Source organism: Meleagris gallopavo, chromosome 7, assembly GCF_905368555.1.
Source record: "Meleagris gallopavo chromosome 7, MGAL_WU_HG_1.1, whole genome shotgun sequence".
Classification (NCBI taxonomy): Eukaryota; Metazoa; Chordata; class Aves; order Galliformes; family Phasianidae; genus Meleagris; species Meleagris gallopavo.
The window spans coordinates 9,623,613-9,651,537 of NC_139410.1; the positions used below are offsets into that span (position 1 = coordinate 9,623,613).

The 27,925-nt window shown below is 42.5% G+C and overlaps 3 protein-coding genes across 3 annotated transcripts; 2 read left to right on the top strand and 1 right to left on the bottom strand.

Annotated features, from left to right (window-relative positions):
* The first annotated feature begins 447 nt into the window (after positions 1-447).
* On the top strand, positions 448-10,249 carry COQ10B (coenzyme Q10B). The gene is made up of 5 exons (XM_085227588.1): positions 448-676; positions 3,291-3,437; positions 4,598-4,790; positions 6,972-7,073; positions 9,761-10,249. Exons 1-5 carry the CDS (start codon positions 594-596, stop codon positions 9,926-9,928), a joined length of 693 nt encoding a protein of 230 aa, XP_085083714.1. The 5' UTR covers positions 448-593; the 3' UTR covers positions 9,929-10,249.
* A 1,727-nt stretch (positions 10,250-11,976) lies between these two features.
* HSPD1 (heat shock protein family D (Hsp60) member 1) lies at positions 11,977-21,785 on the bottom strand. The gene is made up of 12 exons (XM_085227580.1): positions 21,644-21,785; positions 21,101-21,276; positions 18,049-18,301; positions 17,435-17,517; positions 16,664-16,759; positions 16,301-16,394; positions 15,695-15,863; positions 15,267-15,366; positions 14,110-14,355; positions 13,449-13,623; positions 12,659-12,837; positions 11,977-12,574 (listed from the first exon to the last, which is right to left on the bottom strand). Exons 2-12 carry the CDS (start codon positions 21,272-21,274, stop codon positions 12,422-12,424), a joined length of 1,722 nt encoding a protein of 573 aa, XP_085083706.1. The 5' UTR covers positions 21,275-21,276; positions 21,644-21,785; the 3' UTR covers positions 11,977-12,421.
* A 190-nt stretch (positions 21,786-21,975) lies between these two features.
* Positions 21,976-26,622, top strand: HSPE1 (heat shock protein family E (Hsp10) member 1). The gene is made up of 4 exons (XM_085227590.1): positions 21,976-22,253; positions 24,269-24,433; positions 25,607-25,696; positions 26,270-26,622. Exons 1-4 carry the CDS (start codon positions 22,251-22,253, stop codon positions 26,318-26,320), a joined length of 309 nt encoding a protein of 102 aa, XP_085083716.1. The 5' UTR covers positions 21,976-22,250; the 3' UTR covers positions 26,321-26,622.
* The last annotated feature ends 1,303 nt before the right edge of the window (positions 26,623-27,925 follow it).

Below are 27,925 nucleotides of genomic sequence, written 5' to 3' on the forward strand. Positions count from 1 at the left end.
TGCCAGGCAGACAGACATCACCACAGAGCAAAGAGACACTCCTAACAATGCTCCTGGGCTGTCGGACAGCGTAGAAGTATGGACATTGTGACACTGCAGAGCACAGGAGCCCGGCCACAGCTTCAGTTGTGAGGTGGTTATTAAGCAACTTTGTTGAAGGGAGCTATTTAAAAGGTGACCTGTCAGAAGGCATAAATAACATCCCTTTTTCTTTGAGTAGATGCATAGCCAAGCAGCGCTGTGGGATTACAACCAGGACCAAGCGAGGACACACAGGTTTCGGTGACGCTACGTCAAACCCGCGTCTCACGAGGAGCACCGGCCGGAGCAGCTGAGGGGCGGCTGAGGGGCACCACCCGCCCCGCCCGTCACGCGGCCGCAAACACCGCAGGGCTCCCGGCGCGCAGCCCAAGTATAGCCGCTCTCGCCGCCGGGCCAATCCGGGGCAGGCGATGCTCCGCCCGGCCCCGCCTCCAGCTCCGCCGCCGTCCCATGACCGCGCCGCCGGTCCCCGCGCTCCGATAGGCGGCCGGGCCGCCGCGACAGTCGGATAACGCCGGGCGGGCGGCAGCCGGCGAGGAGTGGGGTCCGGGATGGCGCGCAGCGGGCGGGCGCTCGGCAAAACGCTGACAGGGAGGCTCGCTGCCTCGCTGCCGCCCCGAGCGTCTGCTGTCAGGTAGGCGTGCGGGCCGGGCCTGCCCCGGGGAGCGGCGGGCGCGCGAGGGCGGCCGTCTCGGCCGCCGGCACTCCTGACGTGGCCGGGGGAGCGGAGCGGAGCGCCGCGAGTTGAGCGCTGAGGTGGTGACGCTGCCTGGGGCGATCCGCTGCGCGGTTGTCGTCTCCTTAGCGCGGGGCGGCTGCGTGCCGAAGGGGGAAGGAGCCGGCCGCTGAGGCGGAGAGAGCCGCATGGAAGCCGTCAGGAGCGGTGGAAGGCTCGGCTGTGCGCTCCTGCGTTAAACGGGGAGCTGTGGAATCGTCCTTCTTAGCACACGGACAGCGTGCACACACACAGCCGGCTCTCGTGCTGCCCGCGCCTACAGAACGGTCGTCAGCTTCCTGTGACCATTCTGTACCGCGCACCAGTCACAAGGTACATCACTTTACATTCTCACCATTAAAATACTTCAGTCCTGCTAAGTAAACCAGCCATTTTCAATGAACTTTTTAGAAACGATACAGTTCTGAATGGAGAGCAGGAGCAATTACCGAGAGGTGCATTCAGCGCAAAGTGTAGTAGTGGTTAAAAACAACTCCCGAATACGTGCTGCTGCTGGGAAAGCGCTGTGGGTCTGTCAGGGCAGCGCGGTAGTGGGAGCGGTGCCTGCAGCCTGGGAGGGACTTGGCTTTGCTTCGGGGGCCTCTGCCAGGCTCACAGAAACACACGACTGCCCATTGCAGCTCGCACTTGTATGGTTTCCTAAAGAAGCAAGCTGCTCCGGACAGGGGCCAAGCCTAGCACGTTCTGGTAGCATTCATTCTTCACAGATAATCTAGAGAAACATGTAGCCACATTAGTTAACATTATAACCTATCATATCCCCTCCTTCCTTGAAAGACAACGTAGTTAAGGACGTTATAGTAGCTACAAAAGTATTTGCAGAGTGTTTTTCAGCCTTGTGCTGAAATGCATGCAGATAAAATGGTATGAGACAGTGCACTGGCATAGCTCGGCAGTAAAAAAAAAAAAAAAAAACAACTACTGGAAGACACCTGCTACCAGGTTGGGACTGCGTGCTGTAGGCAGCTCCAAACAAAGGAAATAACTTAAGTGAGTGCTCCAGAATGAGCTCTGGTCCAAAGCTGTGAGCTCTTTCAGTGAGTCTGGATGAGGCTGCAGGGTTACTGGCACCTATCCACTATTTCTGTCGAAGCCACAATTATCCTTAACAGTCCTGTCTGGTCTGAAGTGGGAAAAAAACAGGCTGTGTCCATTCCTTGAGGTACAATTCCAAATGCATGCTAGAGCTTGGTGTTGAAAGACTTCTTAAGTAGGCTTGTTGTCTTTGTTTCACCTCTGTGCTGCTGTTGGACCTTAGGATGTCTCTTCAGCTGTGGTGATTACAGGCTGTGGTGTCAATCACTCTGCTTCATCTCACAGTTGCTCATTTATTTTTTAAAGAAGTCTGTGCAGATAATTGCTAATGAGCCGATTGGGATATTTATTTCCCTCTAACCCCAAAACCAGTTTTTCCTTCCTTTGAGTACAGTGACCATACAGACTAATGTGGTCAGTCTAGGGCTATTACTGCATTTCTTTTAAATTGAAAGTTACGTTGATTTTTAAAGAGCATGTTAATAATAATTTCAACTGTTTAAAATCGGTAACTGTAATTTGCTAAACTACTTTGGTGATTGGAGAAAAACAGCATCCATCACTGCTCACTGTGTTAAAGAAACAACAAACAAGTCTTCTACTAGGCATGGAAGGTTGGTTCAATTTTTGACTTTGTGAATCTAGAGGTACAGTCCTGATTGTTTAATGAAACAGAAGAAGACCTTGGTTGTGCTTCAGCTTACGTACATAGAACTGCTGAGAACAAACAGTGACATTTTGAACTCCCTGGTGCCAAAACCCGTAACTGAGTAAACATTTTACATCTGAACTGGCTCAATCTAGGCAAAAGCGGTAATTTAGCATAAGAGACCTATTAATCACAGTGAGTATTTGTTAGGCTGTTGTGCAGGCGTCCACAAACAAAGAACTGAGATGGGATCTGAACTAATAATGTTTTTTAATTTGTTCAGTGTAATTTCTGAAAACAACGCATCCAAGGTTTTGTGTGTTATTTTCAAGACAAAAAAATGTTCAGTGCTGGGGATGCAGTGCAGTTTCTGAAAGCACTTCCAAAATAAAATCTTCCTTTTAAGAGAAGGAAGGCAGCAGAGGGATTATTGCTGTAACTGCAAACACAAGCTCTGCGTTATCCAAAATACTGCAAGGTATGCCTTGATTTTGCTGGTAAGAAGTTACATTCTGCAAATGCAAGTGCACGAGTCTTGTACAAGAATTCAGGCTGCCACAAAGCCGGTGTTTAATGGGGCCTTTGTTATTTTACTCTGCCAGCTTCTTGTCTCGTGACTGGGAGCTATTTTTAGTTTCTACTAAAGGGAAAAAAAAAAAAAAAAAACACCTCATGTTTTGAATAGATTGCAAACTGCTAAGAGCCTTTGTTTTTCCATGTAAATTGGACATTTTCTGGAACACGACGCGGAGCAGACTATGCCATCTCACCTGTTGTGATCTGCGTTGCTGAAAAGACACACATCTAAAAGCATTCTCACTGTTGCAGGCACTTGGCTTCTTGTGGTATTCTGATGACCAGAATTTCTCCTTTGCAAGTGCCTGTGCTGAGCCATACCTTTTCAAGAAGTTTCTTCAACATTGCTGCACCACTAGTAAATAAAAGAAAAGAATACTCTGAAAGGAGAATTATAGGGTATGTATAGAAATTTGAAAATTTGTGTTTGCTGTGATTAATCAGAAACACTGGAAATCCAAAGGCTGACCATCCCTGAAGATACGTGGCCCTGAGACTGTGCCCAGATGGAGACCAGCAATAAGTTCTGACATCCAAGCTGTTCAAGTCTGAAATCCAGTACCAAAAACTGAGGAACCTAAAATACTGTCTCCCTTGAAAGAAAAAGCAGAAATAACCTTTTTATTCTGCAACAAAACAAAAACAGCCCCAACAGGGAAGCATGTATCACTAATCTGGTGAAATGGGGGTATACCAAAAGAGGTGAAAACTGATTTTTTTTTTTTTCCCCCTTTTCTTGCAAATACGTGCAATGTTACACTTAGATTTTGTGGTACTTCTCACTTGAGATTTTGTTCTCTTCTCAGAAGAAGGAAAATAACTAATTGTGGGATTAAGAAACACAGGCACAAAGAAAAAGACTTTGTGGAAAATTTCTCATCAACTTAATGAGACTGGGATCTGTTCCCAGTCTCCAGTCTGCAATAGTATAATTCATTCATTAGGTTTAATACTTTTGATGATACTTAACATTCATTTATATAGTAATTCTTGAGCTGCAATAAATTGTGGGTAGTTGTTTAAAAGGAGCCTTTGTCCAATAATACTGTTTTTCCAGTATTTTTTAGTCAGCTTGTTTTAGAAGCTAAGTAAGGAACATTGCGTTGCTCTATTTAAACCTTCTAAAACATAGTCCCTTCGTTTTGCCATACCTTTTTTGGAGGATGTGAAGAGCACATTCTTTCACTGTGTGAAACGTCATAGCTACCTGAATGACAACACACCATGCTGGAAAAAACTCTTTTTTCTATTTGAAATCTAAGCATGCTTCCCCAGTACTGCAGAAAGTAGCAGGTAACAGGCCCAGTGGTCACTAACCTCACAGCTGGATGTTGTGTGGTGTTTTGCTTCTTTCTGCAAAGTCTTTCACCAATTTCCAACTTTTTTTTTCCTCTTGCTGGCAGAGCTGCATGTTTAATTTTCAGAAGTAACAGTGCTTTCCAGTATCTGCATGTTCACCTTTAAAACTGCCTGTGCTGTAAATAATATCTTTGAACCTTCTAATACTGAATTCATAGTAAAAACACCATGTAACTGTAAAATTCATATTTTTATTCCAGTTATTCTATGCAGGAAATGTACGAAGTTGTTGCTGTTGTGGAGAATTACAAGCTATTTGTGCCTTGGTGTAAAAAGTCAGATGTGTTATCGAAGCGCTCTGGGTACTGCAAAGCACAGCTAGAAATAGGCTTCCCTCCTGTAATAGAACGGTACACATCGGTTGTTACCCTGGTGAGACCACACTTAGTTAAGGTAACTTTTTCTTAGCTATTGCTTTCCCTAACTCGTGTGTTAGACGTTCCAATATTGCTTCCTGTGGTGCAAAACTGGTGCTTTTCCTTAAAAACTTCAGGTTACTCAGGGATAATTTGAATCTGCTTTTAAAACATGGGCTGCCAACTAGGGGAAAAATTGTTTTTTAGCTTGTTTTTGCTGGAGAAATAGGCAGTCATTCAAGAAGATAGCCAACTAGTGTTTATTTTTGTTATGTATCAAGCCTATCTAAATTAAATTAATTATGACTTCAAAGTTATTGGACAACTGTCGCTTCTGGTATCTTAGAAAATCTATCATTCTTTATCTTCTGGCAGTTTTAATTATGTAAGAAGTTTTAACTTCAGGATGAAGATCTTGCTGAAGAGCTTGTTATTCAATATATTACGAGAACATAAGTTGTTTTAAAGTCCATTTCTTAGAATTAATTTGTTTAGCAATTGTGTATTTTCTCCTTTCAGCTTTTCAAAGGTAATAATTAAAGGAGAAATTTAAATGAGGCCAGGATCTTCCAACTGCTTGTCTACCTCACAGGTTCACTCTGTTACGAACAGCCCAAACCAGATCCATATCAACTGCCTCTCCCTTTATGTGGCAATTTTGATCATCTTCTGGAACAACTGGCAGAACGACAGTTGGTTATTATTCAAGATGCATATTTGGACATCTTATTTTACCGTTCTTTTCTAGGCTTCCTCTTATGGGACATTGCTTAAAACAGAAATAGGTTTCTTAAGTGCAGGGGGGACATGAATTGGAAAGAGAACATGCAAAGTACTTTTAATCAAGGTACTTAGTAATTTTGGAAAGAAAAAAAATCTTTCTTGTGTTTATAATAACGTTGAACAATTGCAATAGAAAAATCTGCATTTTACATGCTTCTTTCCCTTTCTGCTCTTCCCTGACAAGAGTGACTTTTTTTTTCTTTCACAGATAGATATCAGGTTGGCTTACAAACCCTTTTTCACTTTTATTCTGTCAGAAGAAAAGTTCCCATCAGAAAAAAAAACAAGAAAGCGGTGACAACAGCTTCTTTAGATTTCCTCTTCTGAGAAGTATTAGTGTTATCTCTGCTAGGATTATTTTTGCTACAAGTTTACATTATGCTCATATAACTGTAGGACCATTACCATAAAATGACTGTGTGTTTGGACTACTATGCTGTCTTCAGAAATAACTCTGGGCAAAGGCAGCTTGCATGATATTTCTGTATAGTAGCCTGTTGGTAATGACAAAATGAGCATGAATTTCTCGCTTCCAGCAGCAGTGCTTAGTCCTAGAAAAACAAGGTAGCAGCAGCTCTTGCTGCTGAGGGAAGAGTCAGGTGAGTTTTACTGCTTGTCAGGTTGGGAGCAAGGGGCACATGCTGGCACTTTTCCCATGTTTCCTGTCCTTTTGTCAGCAACAGGCATGAAAGGCTCAGCCCCCTTTCCCTGTCTGCCCTTCTCTCTATTCCTTCCCCTTCTGTTGCAGGGGCAGTGAGGCACTGTATTGCTATACTGGGCAGAAAAAAATGAGGTACTTTTATGCATTTGATAAGCCTTTGAGGTGGCTTGGTTTATGGTTTTAAAGTAGGACTGTAGAGAAGGCTCTCAGAACACTGATTAAATGTGTCTTGATGGAAACAAAGCCAAGATATAAGCTAATTATGAACTTGAGTGTATATAGTTTCACTGACTTTGGGATAGTTCTTGATGATGATAGTGTCTTATGACAAAGGACTTTTTGAGTTTAACTTCAATTGGGTTTATTTTGATGTAAACATTCCTATAGCACAAGATTACTGGTCTACACATTAGTATATAAAGCATTCTATACATATAATTAAAATAAATACATATACAAAACCAGTAAATATCCACGTTCTTTGCTTAAAACAGTGTTATACCAATATTTTGGTAATAGAGCATTAACATTATCATGGTGTGGGACGCCTTAGGCAAGAGATCTGTTTTATGACTCAAGACAAAAATCCTTCCCCTACCTTACAAGGTGACACTGTGCAAATGAGATCTCTCAGTGGTTGCTCTATAAAGAACAATTTTTAACTATGCTGTGACCCTCACAGTCTAACAGAATGCGAATGCACGCTTCAGTAATACTGATTTGTCCCTCCTGTAGGAGCCTAACTGCAGCTTGGCTTTTCAAACTTTCTTTTAGGCATCCTGCACCGATGGAAAGCTATTTAACCACTTGGAAACAGTATGGCGCTTCAGCCCAGGCATCCCTGCCTATCCAAGGACGTGTACATTGGATTTTGCAGTAAGTATTGTAATTAAAACATGCTAGACGTGCTAGAAATGGGGCATAAAAATATTCTTTGGTTGCATTTAAGAAAAAAGAGTATGTGGTACTATTTTCCCTCTGCCCTCACACTCACACTGAAACTAAGTTAATGGTTGTGAACTTTACCATGTGGAAACTGCTACACGGTTCTTTAGAGACAGCAGCTGTCTGTGAGAGGTCCACACACAATGACTAGGGACTGGTATCTCTCACCTTAATATTCTCTATGTGTTACAGTTTTAGATAAGTAAATACAGGGGGAGAAATAATAAACATATTCATGGACTTTGCTGTTTCCTTTGATTAGTTTACAACCAAAGTACTCTTGTTATCAGAAAGTAGATATTCTCCCATCTATCTTGTTTGGCCTACAAGTTTTGCCAGCTTGATTTCCCAACTTCTAGTTTTACTATTTCATGTTTTAAGTCCTACTCCACCTAAAACACTGCTGCATAATTCTTTAGAGAAATGCCGCCCTTCTATTTTAGGATATCACAGGAATGGCCTGATGCTGCTGGCTTATAATGGGACACTCTGCTTTAAAAAATCTCTTCTGTAAATAGGAAAAAGAGCTTTTAGAGCATTTGTGAAGTGGCACATACCTTTATTGGGTTAGTAACTTTCACCTTATTGCTGTACAATAAGTACAATTCAACAGTTCAAAAATTAACCTATAGGCAATTGAAAATTTATTTCTCATGGCATTTAGTAACCATATTTGCATGTTAGTTGCTCATGGTATTTTAATTTCTCCAGGCTAATAAGTGCCAGTTCCTGCTACTGACTAGTAATTAACTCAAGAAAACTTCAATTAAGCATCTGTATAAACCCTGTTCTTCAAGTACTGGGTTTGTGCAGAAAATTTTTTCCCCATCAAAGCCAAGTTTTGACACTCCAGGTTGAGAATTTCAGTTAGGGTCAAATCTGCACTTAAAATGGGCATTTTCTTCTTGAAGAAACACTATTAATACCTTATGTTGCTTATGCCATTTGAGGTAACAGAAGAAAATACAGCCAGGTGAGCAGGGAGTTGCCTTACAACAGCCAGTACTTCAGGATTGTAACCCTTGCCCAATTCCAATGTGCTGTGCCTCTGGGCCTAAGCTGATGGCATTGATAAACATTTCAGAACAAACTTCTCAAAACATACTGTATAACTGAGTGAGAGAGAAGACTGATTCCAAGAGTGCTGGTTGGCTTTAGAAAGTTTGCTTATGCTGGCTCCCCCAGCCTATGGCTATTCTGCCAGTCTGATGGTACGCTGTGTGTATGCTGAATTGTAATGAGTCGTTATTTTGTTACAGCTCTGAAGTAATTTGGTATATGGATTTAAGCACAACAGGTTGCCATCTGCAAGCTTCATAAATATATGCCGTACCTCAAAGTTCTTACATGGTTCCTGAACATGCTGCAATGCTCATGATCCCTGCTTTGCAGAACTCTGCATGCTCTGAGGCCTCTCAGACTTTCAGAAGGCACATTAATTTTACTGATGCTTGAGATCAAACAAATGCAAATGAAGCTACACCTGGTTTACAGTCCCCATAGTTAAATTACTTCCATATTACTATTTCTGCAGCTCATATGCATTACTCATAAGCAATTTAAGAGAACACATATTTCCTTCACTTAAAATTTTATTGGCTAATTTCTCAGGTAGGACAAAAATACTTAAATCACAGTCCAGAACATGCAGGACTTTTTTTTTTTTTAAAGTGCAAAGAGCAATCTATTTCTTTTCCTGACAATTTTGTAGTAATTTCTGGAAGCTGTAGAATTAATCCCAATAGTGTAGCCTAAAGGGGAACATTCTTGAACTGGATTGAGGGCCAGCACAGCAAAAAACATGCTTGAAGGCTGGCTGACATAAAAGTGACCTTGCTGTTGTCATCACGTTTTCTCTTGGGGGAGGGGACAGAAAGCAAACTCACGTACTCCTGCCTTAAGTGCTAACTACTACAGTAGCTTCAGCATAATGAGAGATTCAGATAATGAGAGCTAAAAGGGAATATAAGGCACAATGATTTGGTACTAAGGACTCAGGCAGTACCTCTATGCTCCAAAACTGACTGCCTGTGTCAGGAAAACAAAGATAGAGTAGGTGTCCAGGAAGGAGACAGAGCAGATAAAAGCAAATTTTTAGCTTTAATCAGTACAGAAGCCTTGTTTGAACATATGGTTAACTACATCTACACAGGTAGATAAACAGCATTGATACTTAATAGGTAATTACTTCCAAGTGTCTTTTAATCTCTGAGTTGGCTTCAGCTTACCTGTACATCTCCTGTCTTGCCTCATGGGATTTTCTTCAAACTTTTGTCACTCCAATTCTGCGTGCAAAGTAATGAAGTTGTTATTGTTGGTTGGAAGTTTTTTCCATTATCCCAAATCTACTTATGTTTTGTGATCCTTCATTTAGTTAAGATACAGCTTAGAAAAATAGAAACGATGCATAAGAGAACCAACAAAATGCTAATTGGAAAGCCTGGGGAAACAGTCCTCTGACCAAAGAATTAGGCTTTTCTTCAATGACACACTTGTCATTCAGTTTTAACTGTTCTTTTCTTCTACAGCTTACTTGTAGCATTAATTGAAGATTTTTGAGTTATTTTTAATGACATTTTACCACAATGGGACAAAAAACATCTCTTTTATTTTGACAGATTTCTTTTGAATTTCGTTCACTTCTACACTCACAGCTTGCTACACTGTTCTTTGATGAAGTGGTAAAGCAGATGGTTGCTGCCTTTGAAAGAAGAGCATCCAAGCTCCATGGCCCTGAAACAAGCATACCTCGGGAACTCATGTTTCACGAAGTTCATCAAACGTAATGGGGAAAGCTTCAACACCCTCCACCATAAACATTTTTTGTACACACCATTTGTAGAAGTGGTATTATGCTCCTTTTGGGGCACCTATTTCATATCTGAGCTTCGTGTGTAATTTTCTACTGTACAAAAAAAAAAACACGCACATGTTCAGCTGAATGTACGTATTCTATTTAAGCTGCTATCAAGTGCAGTTCAGAGTGTTATTGGTAACAGGCAACTGGCATGTATGTAACGCAAGGTAATTCAGGCTACCATTTATTAATCTGTCAAACCATTTCTGTTACGAGTTTTTCTGCCTTATCTAAGCTTACGTCTTTTCAATATTGTAATATATTAACTCAAGTTTTAGCTGTTAGTAGTGTGAATGTTACTTACCAGCATCAACTCACTCAACCAGCTGAGTTAAAGGGAAATCCTGACATTTTAGCTTTAGGGCGTACAGAATGCTTGTCCAGTGTCAACTTGGTGCTTTTGATCCCAGTGGCTGACAGGGGTTGTCAGGTGCCTCTGGCTGCTGTTGAATTCTGACAGAAACTGCTACAGAAAAAAACAGAAAGCAGCCTTATCCCTGAGTTTTCCAAGAGGCACATGTAACCCAAAGCACAGCAGTTTCAGCTATATCCACTATCTTTGCTCACTGGGCTTCAAGCACAATTGTGTTTGATAATCTGAATTTGCCTACTTGCCACGGTTTCATTGTTAGGCATTTTAATTAGGTTACACTACATATGCCTGGTCTAATGCAGAGTTCTTAGTTCTCTAAAGAGTAAATGTTAACTCAGTGAGAGCTAGGACATGGATACACTCCCTTCTGTGCCGCAGTACTGTTCTTTAGAAGGAGGGAGTGCTCCCCTTAGCAGTGTAAAGACACCCAAAGTCCACTGTCATATAGCGACACACAACATACAGCAAAGTTTTACTTATCTCAGTACTGTCGTGCCTTTCACTTATCAGTGCAGTGAAGTGGTACCGTCTTAGTTAAACTCGTTTTCACTAATTCTCTTCATCAAATCAACACTCTTTCCAGTCTCTAAAGAAATGTGTATAGAACAATTTCAGATCCTGTCTATGCACTTCCTGAAATTTCATCTAGTTTCAGTCATGAAATTCTGTTATTTCAGATCAAGCATGTACCCTAGCTGAGGTCAGTCAGCACTCCCAAAGCCTCTGCAATCCATGTGAGTACTACAGGATAGGTGGCAAGATATCATATAATGTAGGAACATACATTTCATGACAAAGACAGCCCTGGAGCAGTCTTGGGCATCTCATAACACTTCACCAAAAAGACTAAAATTTCTCACCTCTGTGAAAGACAGTTCTCAGTAGTGGTAGGCACCTGGGGAAAGTGACAGTTGGATTAAGAGGACAGTTTTAAAGCACCTGGGGAGTTGTGAAGGAGTTTTTGTTTTCAAACTGTGCAAGAAAAAATGAAGGGTTTGTGAACACCGCAGGAGGTGGAAAGCAGAAAGGAAAGACATTATAGAGCAGTCTTAGTAGCTGTGTTGGGTTGAAGAACAAAGGAGTAGATGGCATACAAAGCTGGCTTTAAGGGCAAACTTCACCTAGTGTGGACAACTAATAGTAATATCCAAAGAGCTGAAGACTACAACTCTCAAAGCAAGGAGGCAACTACTACTATGCTTAAGATGGAGTACTAAGTTACTCAACTCTTAGCAACAAAAACTTACCTGTTTCATACCCTCAGGGCATTCTCCCTCCTCCCACAAGCACTGTGAGAAATTGTCTGTTCCAGCATGTAAAACAAGCAGTATGGAAAAGGCAAAATAAAGTCAATGCACGTGCCTTATTTTCACATCATTGTTTAATATTTCAGAAGAACTGTTTGTGTGTTCAGCTTAGATATTTCTTATCAGAGTTAACGTAACTTCTATTTCAGAGAAACATTCTAGACAGGGGAATGCTTCCTGGAGAGAAATGCACTGTAGGATTAAGTGTCAGATTTCTAGTAAATCTTAGAAGTGGGCTATCAAGTTTATCCCAGAACCATGGCTTTGTGTACAGAGGAATAAGGTGATACATATCAGTACTCTTGCACAGTTTGTTTTATTACATGAAGGTCACATAAGAGTGTATTTCTCTACTTTGTACACAGTTGTCTAGTCTTACGCACAGTGGCTTCCAAGTTCTTCCTAGTTCTGGCAAGCACCAATAAATTCTGAAACAGAATACCAAGTGCCTTAATTAAGTTTAAATCAGAACCTTGGTAGATGGATCTTGCACTCAGTTATCAGGAATGTACAAATGTCTTTATTCAAAAAATACAAAATAAATTATCTGTAGGCATGGACAATGACTGTAAACAATTACACGTGTGTTAAATGAAATCCAGTAACTGATGGTTACAGTGATTCTTTTAAACACCAGCCTCACTTCAGTCACTATCCATCCTCTCACACTGACATCTGAAGTTTTTAAGTCAGAACTGTCAGTCTTAAACAGCACATTCATGATGCATATGTATCCCAGGAATTAGAACATGCCACCTCCCATTCCTCCACCCATCCCACCCATTCCTCCCATTGCTGGCTCTTTTTCCTCTTTAGGAACTTCAGTCACTACTGCTTCTGCTGTTGATAAGAGAGAAGCAACACCTGCAGCGTCCATCAGAGCTGTTCTCACAACCTGAAGACAGGAAAGAAAGAACTTAGTACCCATTTAGCATCCTGTATGGAGGGAGGAAGAGAAGTTAAGGCTGGTTTTGGTTACCTTTGTTGGGTCTATGATTCCTTTTTCTACCATATTTACAAAGTCCCCAAGCATTGCATCATAGCCAACTTCTGATGGACTCTGCAGTATTTTTTCAACTATTAATGATCCTTCAACACCTGCATTCTTTGCAATAGTCATTGCTGGAATTTTCAGTGTTCTCTTTATTATTTCAATGCCTGAAAGAAAAAGGATCTTCAGGAGTTATTTATTACTTACATTCCTATTACGAAGACATACATTCAACTGCTAGAGATTAATACAAGAAGAAAAAACTAGCAGAGCAAGAAGTTAACCTATTTTTCTCAGTTCAGAGGGCACGTGGGGGGAAATTCTTGAAATCTGTCAACAAATTAAATCACTGCAAGAAACTAGCTCATTTTAGTTTTACCTGCCCAAGAAGTACTAAAGATTATTGCTATTGTAGCAGGTATTCATGGAACACAGTACAAAACCATCCTCCATTTGATGTGCTGAAGTGTCTTAAGCATTGCTGGAATTTATGCATGTTTGCAACAGTTAAGTAATTCAATTCTTAGAGGCTTTTCAATTTTCAGAGGATGCTGCTGCTTTACTGTTTTTCACACCCAAGTTAGGGAAGCAACAAAAGCTCTTCCCTGCTGTAAAGGAGAAATGTCAAGCCAAAGGGCATTGCCATACCAAAGAGATAAGATGTTCAAGTAAATAAATACTCACTGAAATCAATCTATTTAATCCAGTGAAGCCTCAGGACAAAAAAAAAAAGTCTATTCTCAGCACTCCCACACAAGCATTTAAGTAATGTACTTACCAATTTTCTGATCTTCATTGGCTGGTTTTAAAGCGTCTAATGCTGGAATGCAGCGAAGCAACGCACATCCACCACCTGGAACAATGCCTTCCTCTACCGCAGCACGGGTCGCGTTCAGGGCATCAGTAACTCTGTCCTTCTTCTCATTTACCTCAACATCACTTGTGCCGCCAACCTACAAGCAAGCCATATGTCAAGGTCTGTAACAAGAAGCCCATGTAGGTAAGCCTGCCATGCGATTGCTGCCACAAAATTAACCGTCTCTTAATGCCATGGTCTAGCATTGCACTAACCTAAACTCCTTATTTGAATTGGTTGGTTATGAGACAAGCTCACATCAGCAATAAATGGCTGGTGCCACCACTTTTCCTGAGTTACTCTGACAGCAGTCCAAGTACCCTCTTAGGTACTGGCTACATTTCCGCTCCTAAGAACACTACAGAGCTGTCTCCATGCCCCAGCACACCTCCCACCAGATCCAAAGGAAAACCGATGGTCTCACAAGTTACGGTGCAGCTGCAGCGTTTGCTGCCAGTTCTGGAAGTAACTCCATTATCATCTATGTGCCATTCTCCGTCTAGGAAAATGACTAAAGATATAAGTGAAAGATGGATGTGAAAAATTCGTTTAAGTTTTAGTCCTAAGAAGTTTAATATCTCACCTTCAATACTGCTACTCCATCAGATAGTTTGGCCAATCGTTCATTCAGTTTCTCTTTTTCATATTCACTTGTGGTGACTTCTAGCTGTTCAATAATTTCTTGAATGCGTTTTTCAATTTGAGCCTTCTCACCCTTCCCCTTTAGAAGCATGGTGTCATCTTTGGTCACAATGACCTCCCCAACTTTTCCAAAATCATGAGGCTGAATATCTTCTACATTTAGGCTCAAGCCCTCCTCTCCAAACACCTGAACACATGACAAGTATAGTTGGAATTCACAGCTTTTCCATATATGAAATTATTATTTCTAGATAGACGAACACACACAGCAGCCTAACAGCACACAATCACCATACTATAGCAGCTAAGTGCAAAGAAGATCCTCCCTTCTCCTTACAGATGAGGCATGCAGGCATCGCACAATCTCACTGAGTAGGGAACTACAGAACTACAAGCTTTTAGTTCATGACTGACTAATTTAACACATTAATTTAATGTGGCTGGAAATTGTGTACAGGTTCATCCATGTACTTCCAGAAGTTATGAATACTGGCAATAAACTAACCATAGGAGAGCTTGTTGGTTTTGTTACTTCATGTTTCATTTGGCTTAAACATCTATTTCAAATAACCAGCTTAGGATCTCAATATCATGCTGTGATTCTGAAGCATGTATTAAAAAGCATTTATAAACTGACAGTAACAGGTAACACCAACTGTTCTAAAACTGAGATAGTACAATTAAGCATTTGTGTAAAATAAAAGTAACTAAATTCTCCGGTCTATTCTTAACCTTCAGAACAATCACATTCATCCTAATTCAAGTCGTAAGAAGGAAAGTATACTTTGCTGTTTTTCTCAAGAAGTGTTTTGGATATTTCTCCACTAAGAATCTAAATCCTGCAAGGAAACTGTGTGTAACTTCAGCCAGTTATAGCAACCTATTACTCAAAGCTGGTCAGAGCTTTATGACACAGCAAGTGTCACCATACTTGTTCCTGTACTTGTTCAAGCATTAGTTACCATTGCCCTTTTGAAAGAACAAGAAAGTTTGCAACACAGCAAACGGAAGCCATGGACTTAAAACTAAATTATTCACCTCCCTAAATAGCATTAGTGTTTCTCAGAGGAAGAAGTCAATTGAAATATCATTACTTACAGCACCACCTGTAGCAATTGCCATATCCTTAAGCTGGTTTTTCCTGTTGTCACCAAAACCTGGTGCTTTTACAGCAACAACTTGAAGGCCAACCTTGAGCCTGAAGAACATAATTGAGAGAAGAACATTTCAAATGTGTTCACAGAACAAATCTAATTGCTATGAATTGATATTTCAGTACAAATCCAATGGTCAAGCAAACAGGGACCTTCATGAACTGAGCTGCTGTCGCTCAAACAAGTAGCTAGAAACTACTGAAATTCAGCCCACGCAATATCAATTATGGCTATGTGTAAGAGTTGTTGCTTCTTAGTACTGGGAAAATTCAAATACATGCTTTCCAATGCATTCCTTTAAAAGGATGAAAATGCAGGGAATAAAGAAAAAAATTGTTCCAAAGCTCTTAAAGTATGAATTTCAAACCTTACCTGTTCAAGACTAGAGTGCTGAGGGCTTCTCCATCAACGTCTTCAGCAATAATGACCAAAGGTTTGCGGTGACTATTGGCAATTTCAAGAGCTGGAACTATGGACTGTACACTGGAAATCTTCTTTTCACTGATTAAAACGTAAGCATCCTGGAATTCACATTTCTGCCCTGCAGAAACAATATGCACTGTCTGAGCAATCTGATTATGAAAGCATACCAAGCCTTCTCTAAAACTTACTGTGCAGCTTCAGAGCTACTATTTTATTTTTCAACTTCAACTTTAAAACAAACAAAAAGCCCCTAACAAATAATGACAAACACAAACCCCAAAACCCCATAAAAGCCCAGTGCTGTCTTCTAAGACATTCAGTTCTGTTATCTGGAGTGCTGCAGGGCCAGCTTAATGGGAGCACAGAAAATTGTTCACACTTAGCATGAAAGTACAAAAAGGAGAAAAACTATCAAGCTTTTGCAATGTTTCTGATAGGGGAAGGACCCCAGTGTCCTACTGCCATGATATCTGGCATAACAGCCTTTATAAGACATCATTATTTTAAAATTAGCTGAGCCATTAAGGTAGCTGACACGCAATTTTATTAACTCACCTTTGGCTGTATTAATAAAATATGGAGAGATGTAGCCTCGGTCAAACTTCATACCTTCAATGATTTCTAATTCATCATTTAGAGTTTTTCCATCCTGTTTAGATGCAAGGAGGTCTTATTAAACATCCGTTTACAAGAATACCATACATAACAAAATAAAACACTCTGCACCACATCTGCTTCATGTGCTTCTCTCGAAGGAAAACAATTGTATGAGCAATACAACCCTGATCTAAAAGGGATGGGAATGGAGGAGTTGTAGGTGCTCACATACAGTGCCCTCCACATCACATGCCACAAAAGCCAGCCCTAACTCGGAAAGGCAGACATTTTGCTCTTGGTCCATATGCTGACAGCTCTCACCTTGACAGTGATTACACCTTTCCGGCCAACCTTTTTCATGGCATCAGAAATTATATTGCCAATTTCCTGATCTCCATTCGCTGATATTGTGGCAACCTGAGAAAGCAAAATGCTTACATTCATTTCACAGAACACATAATTTGTTTCCTTACTATAAACAAAATAATCATTTTCAATTCTAATACATCTTGACAACACAGAACAAGTGACAGTAGCACATTCACACCAGAACTACAATACAGTGGCTAGTGGCTTCAGGGCAGCTCAAGCAGTGGACAAGATCCCACACACTGGGTTCATCCAGTAATACATCTGAATCTGCAGCTACAAGAGGAAATGAGCCATTTAGCCCAACACACCTGCAAAGCACACCCAGCAAGGCATCTGCCTCAACCTGAACTTCCCACAGCTGATCTGTAACAAAACTCCTGCAAGCCAGCCATCACCAAACTCACCAATACATTTTTGCTTTCTTCAATTCTTCCCAAATAATCACACTTATGTTTTATGACCACTTTTTGAAAACAATCCTGATGGAAAAAACTGCCTACTTCTGAACCAACATCAAAGTGAAAACAAAATACTGGGCATTTCAAATAACTCATGATTGTGTTACCATGGAGATCATTCAACGAGATGTATTCCAAACCTTTACACGAACCAATACTCAGTTGTTCTGTATCCACAACCTACCACCATCAAACCTGACTTCACTATCTTTCTGAAGTAACATTATGTGTGGGTTTTTTTTTTTTTTTTTTTTTTTTTTACCTGTGCAATTTCTTCTGGAGTTGTAACTGGTTTAGACAGCTTCTTCAGTTCAGCTATAACAGCATCAACTGCCAGCATCACCCCTAAAGACAAATGGAACACTTGTGAGGGAACAAGAAGTATATAGCACAGGAAACAAACAAACAAAAAACAACAAAGAAGTTTCAAACATAAGGAACTCACATTACAAAAACACATCAAGTTTGCAGGTTCAGAAACAAGCTGTTCTAGTTCTGCATTGTCATCTACATACCCAGTAATTTCGGTTTTTGAGTTGGCATGACATACATTGAGTCATAATAAAAAATAATTCATGTGAAACCAGCGAATTTATATGCTAATTCAGATATGAATTAAAATGGATTTTAAAAGTTTGCCTATGTCAAATTAACCATTTTTCTGTTTTGTAGGCAATAACATGTTTAGAGAAAAGAAAGATTCACTCAATATATCACAGCAGTAACAAGTAGATTCTGAATGCATCACTGCTCAAGTTAAGTTTTATCTGGTTCTTCAACAAAAGGCAACTTATTGAGGAAGCCAGCCAAATTTAGCGTATGAAAAGCCATAAGCTAGCAATTAAACATTAAAAACACTGAACAAAAAAAAATTACCCCTCCTGATTTCCACTGGATTAGCTCCTTTGCTGATCTTCTCAAAGCCTTCTTTGGCAATAGCACGTGCAAGTACCGTTGCAGTAGTAGTACCATCTCCTGCCTCTTCATTTGTATTATTGGCAACATCTTGAACTAACTTGGCTCCAATGTTTTTGTATTTGTCTTTTAAGTCGATTGCCTTTGCCACTGTCACACCATCTTTTGTCACTTTGGGACTCCCCCAGCTTTGTTCAATAATAACTGTTCTTCCCTAGGATTACAAACAATAAACATTAAATAAAAGCCAGGCAACCCACAGCACATCACTGTAATAGTTCCACTGCTGATGAAAATCCTTTGTGAAGTATCACCTATACATGTTATAACTTGGTAAAATTTCCTTCAAATCACAATAAAAAGCATATGATCGAAAAACAGTAATAGAAAACTTGATTCTTTGCACACTTTGGAAAGAGGAAAGTTATAAATTTCATTAACGATGAGTAAGTGGAACAGAAAATACTCACTATAATTGTGTCCATGTGCTGCACTAATTTCTCAAAACTGTTGGCACTTGCTTTAACTAGAAAGCTGGACTATCCTAATTAAAATACAAAGTAAATATGGAAAATTATGGACCATACAGGGAACATAGGGCAGATGCACCCTCTCAGAGGTCCCCACCTTCCCCAGCTTGAATAGCTGCCCCAATCAATCATGCTCCAGAATTTCAGATAGAGACAGCAGAAATGCAAGCAACCACCTCTTAGCACTGCTGCCCTGAATGTCTTAGCTATAGTGACAGCTGGAGCAGTTGGAGGTGGGGAAGGAAGACCAAACATCCATCTCTCTACTGTGACTGCCAGCCACTCCTGCACAAGTCCCCTCAGCTGGCCCATCAGGCCCAGCTGAGTGCTGAGCACACTGCTCCTTCTCACACTGCTGAAGCTGACTGCGTGCCAGCATGGCTTCAGCTCCGAGCAGAGCCTGGCTTGCAAGCCCAGCTACCCAAGGACTCGGATACAATGTGCTGCCACTGCGGTGCACTGCGTTCCCTGCCAGTACAGTGCCCACTCACGTCTGCCTCAATGATTTAAACTACGGACTGCTGCCGTGCAAGAGGCTACGTGGTTCCTGAAGTACAACTAACCCTAGACACTGCAGAAAAGAAATGTAAAGCTGCAGTTACCAGCTGAGCATGTGAGAGGGCCTGTACATTGCTCATTCTGTGCTGTAGCAGAATTATGTCAAGTTAATATTTAACACAACTTCTTACTGCTACTTCATTCAACTTGTGCTGTTATTAAACCCAAAGAGGCTCAAGGAAAAAAAAAACTCCATGGGTATACTGATAAGTTCTTCTTCATACAGTCCCCTCCTCGCTTTGCTCTGTTTCTTTCTTTGTTTTGACCTGGCCTTATTACAAATGGGTTTGGTAGTTAGGGAGATAGTAACAAAGTGAGATCTACTTATATCTCATCACATTAAAACAGCTTGCATTCAACGTAAGGATGCTGTGATTGTGAATAAAAGAAACACACCTGCATTTTGAGTGGTCCCGCATATCAAGAACTACAGTGACAAAGCAATGGGCCTGCCTGAAGCAATAGCAGAAGATTGTGCAAAACTGGACATCATGCATATTTAAATAAGGAAGAGTGCAGAAGAAAAGTTTCCTCACGAGTATGCTATTTCTTAAAATTGCTAGACGCTGAATCAGGTAATAAAGAGCAACCTCTACAAATACCTGGTGAACAGCTGATGCACCAAGTGCAAATGAACAAGAATTCCATGAGGTTGCAGTAAGTTGCATCAGGATCTGCCCTTTAATGAGCACATTTAAACCATGCTCAGACAGTCACAACGTAGGCTAAGCCTAAACCAAGTGTTAAATCAGCTGATTACCCTGCAGCCTTATTCTTTTGGAGAACTGTCCTTATGGAAAGCAGAGAGATTGCTGACATCACTGCTCCTCAACCTTAACCATACTGAGTTAATGGCATTTTGAATAAGTGAAGCTTCAAAAATGTGCAAAAGATAAATAATTTCATAGAGGCCAAGCAGCCTTGAAAAAATCAACCATGCATATGGTGTTACTGCACATTTTGAACCTCTTACGTTTATTTTAGCCCACTTTAGTTAAAATATCCTTCCCATTTCAAGGTTATACTTGGAGCTGATGTATTAAATCTTTCAAAAATCCAAACAGTGAATTTATTAAAAGCTCCACCTGTCTTCTGAGATGTAAGGAGCTCAGCAGGGAAATGGGACACAAGTGTGACTACACTATTCCTACCGAAAAACCAAAGTGATCCCATCTAACTGCTCAGCATGAGGAGCTGCACAACTGCAGCCTTCAGCTCACCCACCACTAATGGCAGATAGCAGTAAGTAACAACCATGTCTGAAATCCCAGGGAAACTGAGTAGCTGACCTGGAACAGGCATTGCTATGAATGTGAAGAAAAAGGCACCTCTTCCTTAAGCAGGAACCTCATTTTGTGTTGTATGACTATGCAGAATACAGCATCTCGTTTTCTGAAACGCCTAAGCCTTGCAGAGGTTCACACACAGTGTTTCACCCTACAAACAATGAACGCCACTGCCACTTTTCCCATAAGGCTGTAGCATTTAGGAGCTGGCTGAAAGCTCAGCATTATGCCCTTAAAGCTTTCACTTCACTGCTACTGGGAGATGAAGGGATACAAACCCATAATTTCTACGTGAAATAAACGTTAATTTAACTATTCCTTTTGTGAGGAGAGTTAATGATCTACCACACCGTTAGGAACCACATCTCGAGCCATTCACGCTCAGCACACGGCCATTCCCTCGGCCTCACTTACTGCCAGCTGCCGAAAGGAACGCAGAGCGGCCCGCCCAGGGAGCAGCTCCGTCCTCCTTCTGCCCACAGGAGGCCGACAGACGAGCACAGGCACCCGCCCTCGTCCCCGCGGCCATCACAGGCCGCACACATGTGTGAGTAACGGGACGCTACACAGACAAACGTGATGCGCTACGGCGTTTTAAAAGAGAGCAAAGTACACGAAACCGGCGCGCCCTGCCGTTACCTTCGGCCCCATGGTGACGGCGACAGCATCCGCCAGCAGATCCACTCCCTGCAGCATGAGGGCTCGGGCGTCTGCACCGAACTTCACATCCTTCGCGTACGCCCGCGTCAGGTGCGGGGCGAGAGCTCTGGACACCGGCCTGACGTGGCGTATTAGGGCGGGCAAGCGGAGCATGTCTGAAAGATGAAATCCCGCGTTAACCTGCGATGGAACAGAAGGAGCGGAGGCGCCAGCGGCAGCCACATGTCCACATGCCCGCACGCTCACTCCCGGCAGGACGCGCGCCGCAAGGTCAGAGCCGCTCGCCCCCTGCCGCCCACCGGCCGCGCTGCAATCTCCCCAAACGGCGCCAGCATCTCGCCGGCATCGCCCCGGGGCCGCGAGAGCCCGCGGCGGAGCTCGCCCCCCACGCCGGGCCGCACACCGAACGCGGAGGCCAAACCCGCGCGCAACGCGTCGTACAGCCAGAGCTCGGCCTTCCCGCGGCGCTCCCCTCAGGACCGTAACTGTCACAATGAGAACGGAGGACAGCCCTCAGCTCACCTGCGGGATTACGGGAGGCGCCTCCGCCGTCCGGTCCGGTCCGAGCGCGCGGCACGCACGTCTGCACGCAGGGGCGGGAAGCGCGCGGCACTCACTCACTCACGCGGCCCCGCCCCCCGCCAGGCAGACACCCATGCGGGGAGCGACGCGGCCGGGCCCCGGAACCTGCATGGCCTCTCCGGCCCGCCCGTGAGAGGGAGGAATGCGGGAGTACCGCGCGCTCTGCGCGTGCGCAGGACACGCGAAGCATGAATCACTCAGGTTCCGGGGCCCGCCGATTCCAGAACTTTCTGGAACTCCTATGCTCGCTCCGGGTCAGAGGTGAGCTGACTTCACTTCCGGGTGGCTGCCTGACCCCAGCCCCGACAAAGCATCGAACCGCCGTTTCGGCGGCACCGACGGCGCCGAGGCGGCCCGCGCACCCGCGACACGGGCGCGGCGACCAAAAATAAGCGGCGGGGACCGAGCGGCTCACGGCTGGGGGCGGAGCGCCGCTCGCAGGCAGGGCGCGGTGTGCGGGTCGGCAGTTGCGCATGCGCACGCGGTGACCTTTCTCACGTGTGCGAGCAGCGGCGCGGTCACTCGGTGCGGGAGTGCAGCAGCCGCCATGGTGAGTGCCGCGCCCCGGCTCGCGCCGTCACTACTGGGCCCGCGCTCGGCCGCGTGTCAGCGTCCGTGTATCTCTGCATCCCTGCATCCTTGCGCGGGGTTTGGCCTGCCGCTGCGGCCTGTCTATCTGCAGGGTGTGTAAGCCCCACTCGGGGGTCGTTGGGTGCGTTGGTAGTGTGCCGCTATGCGCGGGTGCTGCTTGGCGCTGTCGGAGGGCGATAGCGACCGATGGGGCTATATCGGGCCGCGGGGGGGCGGAAGCGGACGGTGATGGAGCGGGCGGCCCTTCTCGTTGCGCTCCTCGTCGGCGTCCCGCTTTAGCGCCGCGCGGGCGCTCGGTTAGCTCAGCTAGCTCGGCCCGGAGATGGGAGCGGGTCACTGGAGCGCTGCGAGGTCACCGAGTCCTTGATGTTCTGCTTTGGGCCCCGCGAGAGCTTCGGCTCCGTCCTATGCCCTGCCTGCAGCGACCCGCAGCGCTCGGCTCCTGCCCGGGCTGCGCTGTACGCCTGCGGAGCGCGGTAGGGAAAACAGCTCCTCGTGTTGTGCTCGGCTCAGTAAGCTGCTTCCATTCAGGCCTCCTCTGGAGGAGCGCTGCATAAGGGCAGAGCTGTCCTTGTACCCGCACCAATATCTCATTAGGAATCGGAGAATGGCTCGGGTTGAAAAGGACTACAACGATCATGTAATTTTAACCCCCTTGCTGCGTGCAGTGCTGCCAACCACCAGACCAGGCTGAAGAGTTCCCTAAAGCTTAAGCATGAAGTGCCCGCGTTCTGAAGACTGCTTACTGATTTCAGTTAAACAGAACATTCCATTTCAGGGAATGAAAAGAAAAAGAGATTAGCTTCTAGTATTTTCTTAGAATGAACATCATTACAGTTCACGGTCGTTTCCATGTCTTTTTCATCATTCTAGTAGTAACAGTTTTCCCAGGGATGCATCTTTCACATGCTTGTTTTGTGCTCACACGTTGCCTACCATTTGGTTTTCCCCCAGTTTTAAACTTGAGTACTGGTGAGTGTCAGTGAGGGGGTGCACAGATGCCAGGCTGCTTCTAGCTGTTTCTGTGAGCCCAGGGTACCTGCCCTGCACCACACAGTCTCCATGTGACTTGGCAAGGCTCCATATCTTTCCTCCTAAACCAGAGCAAATTCCTTCTTCTGCCCCTGCTTGGTGGGGTTCTGTGGTTGCCTTCATCTCCTGTGTGGGAGCTGGAGTGCTGCATCACAAATGCTGCCAGTAAGGGGGTAAGGAATCGCTTTTAAATGTAAAAAAAAAAAAATCAAAAATCTAGTGAGTAGAGGTAGATAGTAACTTATTTATCTGCATGAAGAAAAAGCACTCAAGGTAGAAATGTGCTTACTTCCTTGCTTCTGTGGGCTTAGTCCCAAATGTTTGTGGCTAAAGGTACAGTGTGTATGTATAAATCATTCCAAGTAACAGCAGTCTCCATTTGGACTTCAAACTTCAGAAGTTGTGTTGTATCATGTGAAATGGAATGTCTTGAAATTGCCTGAAAAAGAGTGACATGAAGTACAGACCTAGACTGACGCTTCGTTACCATAAAATACTCTGCTACAGTGAATAAAACCGCAGCTGTCCTCAATCCCGATTAAGTCAGTCTATGAATGTAAAAGTACAGTTTTTATCATCAATAGGCTGTTTTCAATAAGCAGTATTAAGTAACGGTTTAGGATTAAACGCCTGCAGAACTTGCAGCCACGTGGGGCTCCTGCTCCACCTGCTGGTAGCTGGGCACTCATTGCCCACTATGAGCCCGTGAAGGCTGCTTGGGAGTGAGCTGCTTCTGAGGAGCTTGGAGCAGTGGTAGCACAACTTTGCTTTTGTCTCCACCGATTTCTGATGCAATCAAAGGTGGTGTATTTCGCTTCTATGGAAGAGAACTGCCCGGCTGTTTTCTTACTTGTTTTCTCACAACCACTTAGTTGTGGGCTTTCTTTTTTTAGTTGCACTTTTGTTCAACTATTTTTCCGTCAACATTGTGCCCCTTTACAGGCAGGAAAAGCATTTAGGAAATTCCTTCCCCTGTTTGATCGTGTTCTGGTTGAACGATGTGCGGCAGAGACTGTAACCAAAGGAGGCATCATGATTCCAGAAAAAGCTCAAGGGAAGGTGCTGCAAGCAACAGTAGTAGCAGTTGGATCGGGAGCCAGGGGGAAGGTAAGCATCCTGAAGCATCAGCTTTGGCAGCTGGAAAATGGTAGTAGGAAAGAGATGGCTGCAGTGTAAGTTTAATGATATATCACAAAAATTGAGAGAGGGTAATTGAAGTTGGAAGTGCAGGTTCAAAGAGGAGGTAGAAATTTTCAGTTCCCCTGCTCTGGCCTTGAGTTCCAGTCTTCCTTTGAACATTTGTGAAATGGAAAACACTTGCTTTTTGAAGCCTGCTATTTAGAAATATCCTTAAACGATAGTTATGTGGTTTTCTTTGTTGTTCTGAGCATGGTATTCACTGTCTTGTTCAAAAAGCATTGACCAGGATAGGGCTTAATGTATGACAAAAAATCAGGAATTGGTAGAAATAAATGTTAATTGAGCTTTCTTAATCTACAATTGATAAATAATCATAGGATCCTGAAAAAGACCTTTTCACTTCATTCCACCTTCTTAAAATGCTTGTGGCTTCACTATTGGAAGATTTTTCCCCTATCTAAATAGTGATCAGTTAGTCCCAATGGTAGGAAGCAGGTTAAAATTTAACTTGAGCATGTTGACTCAGACTTTGCCTGTAAGTCTTTCCACAGATATCATGGTAGTGTGTTTTTTTTTTCTCTCTGTCTGCTTTTCAAAGTGTTATGTTGCAAAACGGTACTATTATTTGACTAATGCTGTTATACTGAATTTATAGTAATAGAATTGTAATTGAACTTTACTCTGTTTAGAACAACTGATATAGAATTGTCAGTAACACAGAAATTATTCAGAGTAGCAGAAATGGGCAAGTAATACTAACTGGTATTTAAAGAAATTAGTAATGGTTATAGAATATTGAAATTGACTTTATCAGATATTTCAGAATGGAATGGTCTAGCAATTCCTAATTTTTTCTTTTTGAGAAGACTTCACTGTTGCATTTATACTGGAACTAAATGGCAATGCTTTTCATTCAGAAAATCACTGCTTAAATGTTGTGGGACTGTAATGTTTGAAAACTGAGTGGTATGTTTTTCCTCCTGGTAAACCTGAGTATTCTTGTTTCACTGTACAACTGAAATGTAGAGTTACTGTAACATCTGGAATAAATTATGTGGATGTATCATTGTGCTATGGAGTAATTCTGACATTACCTTTCCATTTAACTTCTGTAAAGTGAAGGATTTTTTTTTCTTTCAGGATGGTGAGATTCATCCAGTGAGTGTAAAAGTTGGTGAAAAGGTTTTGCTACCAGAATACGGTGGTACCAAGATTGTACTAGAAGATAAGGTAAGTTTTCCCATTTTGTGAATGTAAATTAAACTGGTTCCCAGTGTCACACAGTCAGTAGTAAATATGGTATGTAATACGTAGAGGGATTAGCAGCATTTAAGAAATGCAGTTGTTAGTATTCAAGTGGGAACAACTAAATCAAGCCCCATATTTTGTGCCTCCAGTACTTATTAATTCCACCCTTAATTAAAAGAAAGTAACCGAAGTAACATCTGGCTTGACCTTTGCTGGATGGATAAATTGCCTCCATCTGCCAAGCAAGCAGTAGAGGGAAACCTGAAGGGCTTTGAAATTACTGGGCCATCCTTGCTTTTGATTGGGAAAGCCTACAGAATTGTCCTCTTATAGTACTTGTGCTTCCTGCTACTAAAATGAGTAACATGGTAGCGTTCCCAAGTTGTGTCTCTTGGAAAAGAAAAATCTTTACAAAAAGTCCAATAGGTAGAAAAAGCTGTGGTTAGCTCACTTTTGTTTTGTACTTTCTGATGTGTGGTAGCCTTCAGAACCAGACAGTATCTGCAAAACAGTTGATAAAATCAGTTGTGGTGCTAATATTTCTTCTGCTTGCAGGACTACTACTTGTTTAGAGATGGTGACATTCTTGGAAAATACCTGGACTGAAGTTGTTGCAGTATCAGTCATTCATTCCACTAAAATTCTGAAATGCGTTCTTTCATCATGTAAATAATGTCCTTTATTTTATAATAAGCAGGCATTGAGTCGCTGAAATAACTTGTGATCTCACTGTAATGATGGAACAGAAATAAAAGTATGTACAGTCAAAAATTGGTTGCTCTTGCTTGAGTTCCACTGAACAGTGAAATGCCACCATCCAGCCTTAATTATTCCAAACAGCATCATTTTTATATCCTTATCCGTGTACTGAAATTGTAAAGGCCTTTACAATAAACTTCTAAAACTGTGCTGCTTCTGTCTCAGTTTCTGCTACTGCTCGGTGAAATTGAGTATCAGTTGTGTGATGTCTTGAAGTAATCTCTGGAAAAAATACTATTCTTTTGTAGTAATACTTCAATGAAAACAAATTTGTCTAGTGGTGGGAGACAAATTGAAAGTGGTTATTACAGAGAGACGGTGATAAAGGAGACAGTAGCTTTGTTTCATCTCAAACTTCATCTGAAGTAACAGATTCGTCTGACTTAGTTTCCAGCATGAGCTAGTGGTAGACAACAAGACACTGAACAAAATGAATGCACACAAACCATCCTGCCCCGCAGAGCTTGCTACTAGCGATGCCTCCACTAGAAAGAATTCTAATGATTTTTCTTACCTAAGTGATTATTTTTTGCCTACCAAATAACTTCCCCACAGAAGTTAGCAGAATTGGAGCTGATGCTGATCTTAACATAGTAATTGATAACAACTTAGCTTCATCTTGCCAAATCACCTCCTCTCCCACAGCTTAGTAGAGAGCTGATACTGTATTTCACAAATTATAATTCATTTATCTTTAATGTAGCATTCTTAAACAGTAAGATATTTGTTCAACTCATGCTGAAGCAATCACATTAATATATTTCTAACTGCCCTCTTTTGCCTTGGGAACGCATTCAAGGCTATTTGCACGTGACTGCACAGATCTGCACTTTATACTGTTCCTAGGTATGCCTTCACAATTGGTATGCGTTGACCTAGTGCAGGTCAGCGGATACCTGAGAGGACAGACTGTCTTAAAAGGCTTTGATACAGGCTTACGTGAAATAAATCCGTACAGCACTCATTGCTACCAAAATCAATAGCAGCTAAATAGTAGTTCTTATTGAATTAAAGCTGCTATAAAAGCAACATTGCTAGATAAACTGTAAGCCTCCAGATAACTGCAACGGACTGTAATAAAAAAAACATTTATCACTTTCAGTAGCTTTAGTGAGGAACTTACACTTCCACATGCCCTAAAACAATGTATTTTCTGCTAGATATGATCTGTTGCTACTTTTTACACAACATAAATAATCACCCAGCAATTCCATTAGAAGTTGGCTGTAATGCCTTCTATTCCCTGTAGCTTTGGAGCTGTAGGCAAACGATGCAAAAGCTGCTCTGTCAAGGTGGTGGTAGAGAATTCCCAGTAAGCAGGAGTGGGCGCTAACAAGATAATAGAGAAATCCAACAGGCTGACCTGAAATCTGCCCTGGGGCAGTTTTGCTACAGCAGATAGAGCAGCACAATTGCTATAGTAGATAGAGCAGCACATGTTATAGCAGAAAC

Bases quoted from the DNA above. Each gene is read 5' to 3' on its own strand.
- HSPE1 (XM_085227590.1), top strand. The intron at 24,434-25,606 runs GTAAGCATCCTG...TTTTTCTTTCAG, and splicing joins GATCGGGAGCCAGGGGGAAG to GATGGTGAGATTCATCCAGT. The intron at 25,697-26,269 runs GTAAGTTTTCCC...TTCTGCTTGCAG, and splicing joins AGATTGTACTAGAAGATAAG to GACTACTACTTGTTTAGAGA.
- HSPD1 (XM_085227580.1), bottom strand. From the start codon at position 21,274: ATGCTCCGCTTGCCCGCCCTAATACGCCACGTCAGGCCGGTGTCCAGA. The intron at 17,518-18,048 runs GTAATTTTTTTT...ATTTGTCTTTAG, and splicing joins TCCAGTGGAAATCAGGAGGG to GGGTGATGCTGGCAGTTGAT. The intron at 12,838-13,448 runs GTAAGTACATTA...TTTTTCTTTCAG, and splicing joins CAATGAAGATCAGAAAATTG to GCATTGAAATAATAAAGAGA.
- COQ10B (XM_085227588.1), top strand. From the start codon at position 594: ATGGCGCGCAGCGGGCGGGCGCTCGGCAAAACGCTGACAGGGAGGCTC. The intron at 4,791-6,971 runs GTAACTTTTTCT...ACTTTCTTTTAG, and splicing joins TGAGACCACACTTAGTTAAG to GCATCCTGCACCGATGGAAA. The intron at 7,074-9,760 runs GTAAGTATTGTA...TTATTTTGACAG, and splicing joins CGTGTACATTGGATTTTGCA to ATTTCTTTTGAATTTCGTTC.